This window comes from Nicotiana tabacum, chromosome 13 (assembly GCF_000715075.1).
Source record: "Nicotiana tabacum cultivar K326 chromosome 13, ASM71507v2, whole genome shotgun sequence".
NCBI classification, from domain to species: domain Eukaryota; kingdom Viridiplantae; phylum Streptophyta; class Magnoliopsida; order Solanales; family Solanaceae; genus Nicotiana; species Nicotiana tabacum.
In genome coordinates this window covers 88,398,536-88,410,363 of record NC_134092.1, presented here as the reverse complement: position 1 = coordinate 88,410,363, position 11,828 = coordinate 88,398,536, and the positions used below count along the sequence as shown (strand labels likewise).

Sequence of the window (11,828 nt, the reverse complement as noted above, 5' to 3'; positions counted from 1 at the left end):
TAGTGCAAGTCAACTAGAAAGTTGATTCTTTTGTTAATTATTGGAAGAGAACATTATTCTTTGATGGTGCACCCCATTATATTTTGGTGATTTTAGGGAAGTGTTATCTTGTTTAACATGGCATAAAAGAATATGCAGTGGGAGCATTAATAATTTGACAGAGCCTTTCTCAACTTATTAGACTAATTATGGTGGATTACTTTCAATAATCATCATTTCAAATTTTGACCACCTCTTTGGAAACCTCAGGTAGTTTCTTAGTGTTACAAAGCCTTCAATGAGATTTGTTTTAAAGGGAAATATTAATGGTATAACAGTGAAAAGATATATTCCGTTTGTTTCAATATGAAAGTATATGTGTAGAGATAATTAAAACAGTAAGTATGTGTGTTAACTGTCCTTTATTTTTTTGTTGGAACATAGATGATGGTGCACAAAAGTTGATGAAAAGAGTCGGAGAGGGAGCACTTTTTTGGTGAGAATAAAGGGTCTCGTTTTTTCCCATATAAGCAAAATATAATCAGCAGTGTTGCAAGTGTAGATAGTAGTAATAGGAGCTTTATTATCATGATGTCACATGTGGATTGATCATAATCACTAATCAGTAACAGCAGCAGCAAACAAGTCAAACCTCATCCGGTAATGCTGGGTTCCATTTGCCAAATACGCATACTTAAAATTTAGTAAAGGATGTCTTCGAATTCTATGTATTATATTATTATTGTATCATTTATTATGAAAGGGGTTACTTGATGTGGTGTTATTGTATTAGGGGTAGTTTAAACTATTTAATGATAGTTAGTTAGAGATTAAATATTAGTTTGTAAAGTGTATAAATAGGGGTCGTTTGTATGGTACTTGTGCGGTTAATAACAGAATATCACTTTTCTCATTTACTCCTTTGCTCATCTTCTTCCTTCCTCTCTTCTAGCTAGGGTTTACTCCATCAGATCCATAGATTTAACATGGTATCAGAGCAGCTAGACTAGGAAATTCTGGTCTTGTTTGTTGATCCGCATTGCTAATTAGTGAAATTTGTAAGTGCAGAGAATCAATCGAACAACGAAGTTCTCGTCAATTGAAGCAGAGTAGCCATGGGAGACGCTGTTGAAAATACTCTGATTAATGTCGCTACAGGTGTAGATGCAAATGTTGGTGGTAGTACTCAAGCTGACAAAGAATTTAGAGTCGATTTGCCTCACAATCACCCGTTGTATCTCGGATCTGCCGATACGAGTGGAGCTCAACTGATCTCGTTTCAACTAACAGGTACAGATAACTATACTATATGGAATCGTTCTATGAGGATAGCTTTGCGAGGAAGAAATAAGTTAGGGCTTGCAGAAGGAACGTGGAAAAAGAAAAAATTTTGTGAAAATCTGTGGGAGCAATGGGAGAGGTGCAATGCAATTGTACTTGCATGGCTAATGAATGCAGTAACTCCACAACTTGTTGGAGGAGTAGTGTTTGGAGCTAGTGCACAAGCTGTTTGGGAAGACCTAAGAGAGAAATTTGATAAGGTAGACGGTTCTAGGTCTTTCAATTTGCATAAAGAGATTGCAACATTATACCATGGCAATTCCTCTGTTTCAGTCTATTACACTAAAATGAAGGACCTCTGAGATGAATTTGAGGCATTAGTACCAACTCTCTGTGACTGTGAGAAATCTAGAGATTATGTTGCTTTTATGAAGAGATAAAAGTTGTATCAATTTCTTATGGGATTGAACGACTCATATGCTCAAGCAAGAAGTCAAATTTTGCTAATGAGCCCCTTACCTACAGTCAATCAGGCATTCTCAATGATTATGAGTGATGAAAATCAAAAGTCTATAGCTGTTGCAGTAGGAAGCCTGGGATTAACATCACCAACCTTGAATGAGAACTATGAGTCAACTGCCTTGTACTCAGCCAGGCCTGGTGGATTTCAAGCCAATTTCCAGCCTAACAGTTACAACAATTCTCAACAGCTTGGGAATTACTCAAAGCAGAAAAAGACTTACAATGAATATTGTGACTTCTGCAAAAAGAAGGGGCATAACAGGGAGAATTGCTGGAAGATCATTGGTTATCCACATGGGCGCAAGTCTAAGAGAAAAGGGGGAGCTACTGCTTACAATGCCTGCATTAAAGATCCAAATATGTCCTATTATTCACATGTACAACCACTTATGCAGGTGCAAAATCAGGCTTAGAATCAGCACATACAGACACAAGTCTCACCAGGATTGCAAATGCAGAGACAGTCTTTAGGTTCAAGGGATAACTCATCAGGCAGATAACCAGTGGCTTGCACCTTCACTAAGGAACAATATGAGTAGATATTGTAGATGCTAAATAAAAGCTCTATATTATCCCCTTCAGTAAAGATGGCAACATGTACTAGCAATATCTTCTTAGTAAGCCATAAGCCTCCAGAATGGATTATTGATACTGGAGCCACCAATCATATGGTGTCTGATCTGAAGCTCAGAAGAAATCAAACCTAGTGACTCTAAGAAAGTCCACCTACCCAATAGAGATGTAGTCTATGTTACACATATGGGTACTAGTCCTATTTCAGCAAGAAGTTTACTCAAAAATATTTTACATATTCCAAAATTCAGATACAACCTATTATCAGTGTCCAAGGCAACAAAAAACTTACAATGTTGTGTTGCCCTTTACCCTGACTTTTGTTTGTTTTAGAATCTTTACAGTGGGAGGGTGAAGGAGATTGGTAAGAAACGTGGTGGTCTCTATGTTCTAATCCCACATGCAGATAGAAATACAGAAACAACACTGACAGTCAAGGATATTGTAGAATCAAAAAAGGAGGAAGACATGGATCTGTGGCATATGAGTCTAGGATATGTACCTTCTGGATTGCTATCTTGATACATTTTGGCGGTACCTGGATGAATAGAATACCTGGAACTGTGTGCTTCTTCAAGAATTAATTCACGAAGTCCATCCACATTAGGCACACAAATACGACCCTGCATTCGCAGAACCCCATCTTCCCCCACAACATCCTGTTTGGCATCATCGTGCCACACCGTGTCCTTAAGAACAAGTAAATGAGGATCATCATACTTCCTCTCTCTGATGCGCTCATATAAAGAAGACTGAGCGACTGTGCAAGCTAGAACCCGACTGGGTTCTGAAACATCTAACCTCACGAACTGATAGTTAACTCTAACAAATGTGTTATAGTTGTGAATAAATGTCATGTATGCCCACTAGCTAAGCATACTAAACTTTCATTCCCTAGCAGTAGTATAAAAAGTATACAATGCTTTGATTTGATTCATGCAGATATATGGGATCCCTATAGACTGCCAACAGTTGATGGAAATAAATACTTCCTGACTTTAGTAGATGATTTCTATAGAATGACATGGCTATTCTTACTGAAGTTCAAGTCTGATGTGTGTGTAGTTCTAAAATTCTTCATGTCCTATGTGAATACACAATTTAATAAAGTTGTTAAGGTGATCAGAACAGATAATGGATTGGTGTTTGTTAACTCCACTTATAGTGAGTTGTTCAATAGTCTTGGGATGGTTCATCAGAGAACTTGTGTCTATACTACTCAACAAAATGGAGTAGCTAAAAGGAAACATAGACACATTCTGAAAGTTGCTAAAGCAATGAGATTTCAAGATCATATACCTATAAAATATTGGGGACACTGTGTTCTGGCAGCAGTTCATGTTATCAATAGGATGCCTTCATCAGTACTTAATGGTGTTTCCCCTTTTCAAACGGTGTACAACAGACAACCATCTCTAAAGCATATAAGGGTGTTAAGATGTCTATGCTATGACAAAGCAGTTCAAGAAATGGACAAGTTGATGCCAAGAGCTATACCAGCAGTAATGATGGGATATGCAGCAACTCAGAAGGGTTATGTGCTCCTAAATCTCACTAACCATTGTTTTTTTGTTAACAAGGATGTTACTTTCCAAACTGTCTTTTTTATTTAGACAGGCAAGAAGCAAATATTCACCAATCTTTCTACAATCTGATGTAGCACCAGACTCTCCTCAGTTGATAGGAATTTCACATGTGCTTGACATGAGATATCATGATGCACATGACACTGTACTACCACAACCAGACATGGGAGATACAGTTGATGACACATAAGCAATCCTCTATGATGTTGAAGTTGCCGATGAATGTGCAAGTGACTTAGTTCCAATAGCTCAAGAAGCTTCTGATGATGCACAAGTGCAGCATTCATTTCCTCCACCAGCTTTCACTGCTCCACCAGTTGCAGAAAATGAGGTCAGAAAATCATCCAGAACCAAGAATCCTCCCATTTGGATGAAGGACTTTGTGTCATTGAATGTTCATGAGTTTGTTCCTTATGCTATTGCAAACTATGTTTCCTATACTGTAGTATCCCCTAAATACCAAGCCTATCTATCAGCCTTCTCCTCTATTGTAGAAGCTACCACTTTTGTTGAGGCTAATCAAGACCCTAGGTGGATTGAAACTATGAAAGCTAAAATTGAGGCACTAGAAAGTAATCACAAATGGGATATAGTTCCACTTCCCACAGGTAAAGTTCTAATTGGCTGCAAATGGGTATATAAAGTCAAATACAAGGCCTCAGGTAAAGTGGAGAGATTTAAAGCTAGGCTAGTAACTAAAGGATATAGCCAAAAGGAGGGAATTGACTACCAAGAGACCTTTTCACCTGTTGTGAAAATGGTGATAGTAAGAACTGTACTGTTTATAGCTACAGCTCAGAAGTGGCATATACATCAAATGGATGTGTACAATGCCTTCCTTCAAGGTGATCTTTTTGATGAGATCTATGTTCTCGTCCAAGTCACACCTCTATTTGAGGTTATGAAATGGTCAATACAATAGTAATACCCAACAGAGAGTCGGGGTCGAATTCCACAGAGAGCTATATGAATGAGATTTAGAAGTATATATTGTGGTGAATAAGCTTGAACTATCTTAAATTACACTTGTATATTATAGCTATAAGCACTCAAGTACCCACTCAATACCTCTCGGTAAGAGAGTGCTTTTGCCCAATTTGGCTTTCTCAAGTCCAAATAGGTATTGAACAAAACAGTTGATAAAATACTCAAGTCGGGTTTTACTATCTCTAGGTTCAACCCTTTAATTGGGACTATCAATCTCTTGATTTTATCCCAAATTCTTGTTAGCCAAATTTTTCTAGACTAAATCTTTCTTTCTCAAAAAGAGACCAAGTCAAATAGGCATGAATTAATATTTGCAATCATTAATTCTACAATCAAAAGCAAGAACAAGGCTAAATAATAAACTCCCAACCATAAACAAGTCATAAATCAAACACTCATTAGGTTTACACACTAGGGTTGGGTCATAACCCTAGTTAAAAATCTAGCTACTCTTAATCGGTATGAAAGAAAATAAAGAAGAAAAGATAATAAAACTCATATTGCAAGACTAAAAGATAAAATTCCAATGTTAAATCACCAAAGTAAGCTAAAGTTGCTTAAATTGGTAAGGAAAAACGGCTACAGGACTTTTAATATTCAAAACTTGACCTAATTTCATGAAACTAGTCTATTTATACAAAGCTAGAATTTTCGGACAAAAATGCCCTTTCGGAGGTTCTGCGACCGTACAATTCCATGTGCGGTCCGCACTTCTATTCAATCTTGACAGGAGTTGACTCTGCAGCCGCATAATTCTGGATTGCGGCCGCATCTCTCATATTCTATGGTCCGCATAATTCTTGGTGCGGCCTCACAAGGCTCTTCTGTGGCCGCACATTTCTGAGTGCGGCCGCGTAACTGATTTCTGCGGCCGCACAATTATTGTGCGGTCCGCATTTCTTTTTGAGCTTAAAATGAGACTCTCTGAATTTTAGCTCTTGCATAGCTTCTGTGGCCGCACAATAATTGTGCGGTCCGCACTTTGCACTTGGACTCTGTTAAATTTCCTTCACATTCTGCGTCCGCAGATGAAAATCTGCGGTCCGCACTTGAGCTTCTGTGCCTGATTTTTGTCCTTGAGTTCAGATCACTCCTTTTTGAGTTGGATTTCATCTTAGTGGCTCATTTTTTAATACTCCTGCAATTAAGCATATTTCATCAGTTTTAGAAAATACAATTAAATACTTTTGGACTACAACGAAAGCTAAAAGGCACTAATAAGTAGTCAAAATCCCCACGTATCAATTTACATGCAACTACCACCAAGATTTAGAAGCCAAGGGTAGTCTCAGCCAGTATGCAGGCTTCTTAAATCCCTGTATGGCCTTAAACAGGCTCCTAGGCAGTGGAATGAAAAGCTCACAGAGGCCTTATATCAATTTGGTTTTGCTCAGAGCCAATATGACCATTCTTTGTTCATCAAGAAGACCAATGAAGGCATTGTGATAGTATTAGTTTATGTGGATGACATGCTAGTTACTAGCAACTCTCTGCAGTTGATTGAGGAGACAAAGACAACTCTACATCAAACCTTTAAAATGAAGGATCTAGAAGAGTTGAAATTCTTCCTTGGTATAGAATTTGCAAGGTCTGCAGATGGAATTCTCATGCATCAGAGAAAATATGCTTTAGAGATCATTTCTGAGCTTGGCCTGAGAGCAGCAAAGCCTGTAGACACTCCACTAGAGGTCAATGTAAAGCTAATAACAAAGGATTATGATGATTATTTGGGAACTACAGGTAATACTGTAGATGAATTATTACCAGATCCGGGAGTCTATCAAAGACTAATTGGGAAGTTGTTGTATTTGATTGTGACAAGACCTAATTTAGCATTCAGTGTGCAAATGCTAAGTCAATTTCTTAAACAACCAAAAAGGTCTCATATGGAGGCTACAATAAGAGTTGTTAAATATGTAAAGAATCATCCTGGGCAAGGTGTTTTGATGTCAAGCAAAAACACAGGAACACTGGAGGCCTACTGTGATGCAGACTGGGCTGCATGTCAGCACTCAAGGAGATCTGTGGCAGAGTTCTTGATCAAACTAGGTGATTCTTTGGTGTTCTGGAAGTCTAAGAAGCAGACAACAGTCTCTAGAAGCTCTGCTGAAGCAGAATACAGAAGTCTAGCAGCTACAGTTGCAGAATTGGTATGGCTAGTAGGACTAATAAAGGAGATAAGAGTTGAGATTCAGCTGCCTGTAAACATTCACTGTGATAGTAAGGCAGCTATACAGATTGCTGCAAATCTAGTATTTCATGAACGCACAAAGTACATTGATATAGGTTGTCATTTTATAAGAGAGAAGGTGCTAGAAGGGTTAGTTGCAACCAAATATGTAGGTACAAGGGAACAACAGGTATATTTGCTGACAAAAGAGTTAAGCAGAGTTCAACATGAATATTTGAGTTCCAAGCTAGGTGTGTTTGATGTGTTTGCACCACCTAGCTTGAGGGGGAGTATTATGAAAGGGGTTGCTTAATGTGGTATTATTGTATTAGGGGTAGTTTAGACTATTTAATGATAGTTAGTTAGAGATTAATATTAGTTTGTAAAGTGTATAAATAGGGGTCATTTGTACAGTACTTGTGCAGTTAATAACAGAATATCACTTTTCTTATTTCCTCCTTCATTGCTCATCTTCTTCCTTCCTCTATTCTAGCTAGGGTTTGCTCCATCAGATCCATAGATTTAACATCATTCACCAAGCCGGGAACCTTAATATAAAAATTACGTTCTCCTTTTTTGGGAATATAACTACGAAAAACAATTAACATAATTTTACTGAGCTAATCCATATTTAGTACACAAGACTAGATCCTGAATTTTATTGATGATTTCTAAAATTCCAAAAAACAATAACAAGTATAGCACCGTAGTTATTTACTTTATATTTGGCTTATACTATTTTAGTTGTTGTGCTTTGGAGGTAATCGATTACTTTCTTATCAAGCAGGGGCATGTGTGACCTAAAGCCAAAGTTTAATGTGATGAGGCCTAAATTTTAAAAAGAAAGTTATGATATATATTTTTATTTGATGTCTAACTTTCTACCTTTTTGAGATGCAAAGTTGTTAATAATTTTTTTTATGATTGACTTTCTCTAATAGTTCCTTTTCAATTGATAATATATAGCTAAGCTAATACATTTAATCTTTCTTGGATATTGTTGATCTTAGGTAAGATTTTATCAATTATTATCTTGAAATTTTATTTGTTCTTTGAGGTAACTGTTTGTTATAAGAAAATTCTACTTTTGTACGAAAAATATTAAATATTACTTTTAAATACTGATAAATCTACAAAAAATGGGTTGGGGCCTCGCCTAAGACACAAGTCTTACTTGTGATAGCGTTAGAGCCGGCCGTGTTGTCACGTCAGAAGGGTTTAGTAATTAAGAACATAAAGATTGCTCGGTGGTTATGAGCCAAAAGCTGCATTTGCAATGGTAATAAGTAGTCCCGAATTTGGCTACTCAAACTTGCAAATGCAATAGCATTACTTTTTCCCACGTTAAGCTGAAAATGGATGCCGTGGGGAAAACAAAGACAAATCTTTGTAAAGAGCATGTTCTTCATATTTGAAAGGACAAATCCAACATAGAATGTGCCCTCAGCCTCAAGGGTCCAAAGTCAATACGGGCTATGGACATGTCTAGCTAAGTTGTTGACATTTTCATTTAAGGATAAAACACCTCCCATGGCAATGGTTACTTAATTCAGAGCCATCGAAATTAAAATCTCTGCTTTAAAACAATTTAATTCTTGTGCTCTGTTTATATAATAACTAGTGAATTTAAATCATAAAATGAGTTGTTTTGTAAATATAATCGCGATAAAGGAGATAAAATTTTCATATATGCACCAAAATTTAATTTTATAAATTTATTATAGCACAAATATAATTACGTATCTAGTTAAATCCAAGTCTCTCACCATTTCTAACATAAATAACCTACACCATTTACGATATAAAGGAAATAAATTGTAATCGATATATTCTTTCCACATAACACATTTAATTAGCGAAGAATATTAATATTTAAAAAGTAAACTTGATAAAATCATTATTTCTTCCATCCTTGAACTAATCATCTTCGACTTAACTAATTAACATTCAATGATGGTTTTCTTTCTAAGGTTGGTTCCACTACCTTTGTGTCCACATTGGCTTAGTTAAAGAGAATATGTGTAAGTATTTATTATTAACTAAACAACTATTATTGTTTATTACCCTTCTTAGAGTGAAAGAATAAAGGAAGACAGATTAATGTTTGACACACCTCAAACCTTTCTTCTGCAACTATAATTGTTTATTACCTGGGCTGTGATCGAGCCCAGGTATCGAGCCCAGATATCGAGCCCAGGGTTGACGAAGCACAGGCTCGAGCTTATGTATCGAAGCCATGATCGAAGGTCCAGCTCGAGGGCCATGATCGAAGGTCCAGCTCGAGGGCCATGATCGAAGGCAAGGCTCGAGGGCCAGGATCGAGACCCAAGATCGAGGGTCACAATCGAAGGCTCAAACTCGATGCCATGATTAAGGCTATGATCGAAGGCCTAATCTCGATGCCCTGATCGAGGCCATGACCATGTCCCAGGCTCGAGGCTTGATCGAGGCCATGACCAGCTCCCGAGATCGAGCTCCTTGATCGAGCTCCCAAGATCGAGCTCCCTGAGATCGAGCTCCCTGATCGAGCTCCTTGATCGAGCTCCCAAGATCGAGCTCCCTGAGATCGAGCTTCCCTGATCGAGCTCCTTGATCGAACTGGACAGAGCTGTAAGTTATAAAAACAGAGGACATTCGTCCCATTTGCCATTTTTGACGAACTTGAGCTTGAGCAGAGGCGACTTTTGACAGATTTTCAAGGGAAAAATATTGGGGTAAGTGATTCTAACTCGGATTTGGTCTACATATACAAGTATATCATTGTTTTCACCATAAATTAGTATTTTGAGATTTTAATTTGGGAAATTTTTAGTAATCTCATAGAAACGAATTTTTGAGATTTCGGTATTGATTCGGAGTCGGATTTGAGTGAAACTGGTATGGTTGAACTCGTAATTGAATGGGTTATAGGATTTTGTAACTTTCACGGATTCCGAGATGTGGGCCCCGCGGGCGAATTTTTAATTAATTTCGGGATCTTTTCTTTAAAATGTAGTATTTTCTTATAGAATTGATTCCTATAATATTTAGTGATTGTATCGAATTATTTTGGCTAGATTCGAGCGAGACGGAGTTGGATAATTGTGGAAAAGGCCTTATAGTGGATTAAATTGGAGCAAGACGAGGTAAGTCTCTTGTCTAATCTTGTGAGGGGGAAATTACCTCATAGGTGATTAAAATTAAATAATTATTGCTAATTGTGGGGGCTACGTACGCACGAGGTGACGAGAGTCCGTGCGTAGCTACTATTAATGCTAAAGTCCGGGTAGTTTAGGACTCAAAGCATGCCTTACTTGTGTAAATTGTATTCTTTGATTTATTTATATTAATTGATATCTATATGAATATATTGTGAATTGTTAGATAAAGATATTAAAGGATGGAAATCTCATAGGCTTGATTGTCTGTTTAAATCAATTAATTGTTAAAAGAAATTGTTCTCCTCCCGAATTTACCTTATAATAAATATACTCTCCTTCCGGAGGCACATAAGAAAATGTCCTCCTTTCTTGTGGAGCGGGCCGAACGCCTCGGCAGGATAGATGCATCTATGGATCGCGCCGCACGTCCCTCGGCAGTGTACATGACACTCTGGATCGGGCCGTACGTCCTCGGCAGAAATCGTGCTTAATAATAATAATTATACGATACTTTAATAATTTATTTCAGCTTGTGAAGCTAATTAATAAATTGAAAAATCCTTGAAATTTAATGAATTATTATTCTTGCTTGTTTAGAAATTAATTGTTACTCCTGTAAATGAGATTTAATTGATAAAATTGGAATTTATTTGAATTGAAGGAATTTAATCAATATATTGAGAATTGTTACATTTGAGGGAATTTGATTATTTCTGATGATTAAATAAATTATTGTAAATGTAAATCATGCTGATTTAAATATCCTAGTTTTATTTCAGTTATTATTATTGACCCATAGTGAGTGTCAAAGTCGGCCATCTCGTCTCTACCACTTCGAGATTAGGCTTGATACTGACTGGGTACACGTTGTTTACGTACTCATACTACACTTGCTGCACTTTTTGTGCAGGACCTGAGACAGGTACTAGTGGAGGACCTATCATCACATACCCACATCTTCCCGAGGCACAGTGATGAGCTGCCTTTCTGAGCCGTTCTGCAGCTACCAGTGTCTCTTCTTATATTTATATTCTGTCTATTTCATTTCAGACAGTATTTGGAGTTTTGTATAATCTACTAAATGTTCATGCACTTATGACACCGGGTCTTGGCACACACATTGGTAGAAGTTGGTATTTTATTATTTTCTTGGAATAAAAGTTTAACCAATATACGATTGACTTATTAGTTGGCTTGCCTAGCTGTAGTGTTGGGCGTCATCACGACCTATAGGTGAAATTGGGTCGTGACAGATTTATATTTTTGAAGAAAAAATTAAAAATATTTGAGTAGTGTAAAGTTATCCCCAAACTACATTTTATATTTATACTGTTTTCAAATTACACAAAGATCAAAATTACACAAATGAATTTGAGCTAAAATACATAAACGGAGGTGACCATCTAATCTAAGATAGGTGATTTTATGGATGATTTTGAGTTGAGTTTTATTTTCTATATGTTTAGGAACTAGAAATCATGGAAGGACCTTTTCAGTTAGTAGCACTAACTGAATAGAGGGTATCAGTAGTTTTATAGTAAATTAACATAGCTATGTATATTTTGAAAAAAATTAAATTTTAATTTAATT

At 36.9% G+C, this 11,828-nt stretch overlaps 1 protein-coding gene across 1 annotated transcript; it reads left to right on the top strand.

The window, feature by feature from the left end:
- Positions 1-1,094: 1,094 nt before the first annotated feature.
- Positions 1,095-1,622, top strand: LOC142168213 (uncharacterized). Its single transcript, XM_075228870.1, has one exon. It carries the CDS (start codon positions 1,095-1,097, stop codon positions 1,620-1,622), a length of 528 nt encoding a protein of 175 aa, XP_075084971.1.
- The last annotated feature ends 10,206 nt before the right edge of the window (positions 1,623-11,828 follow it).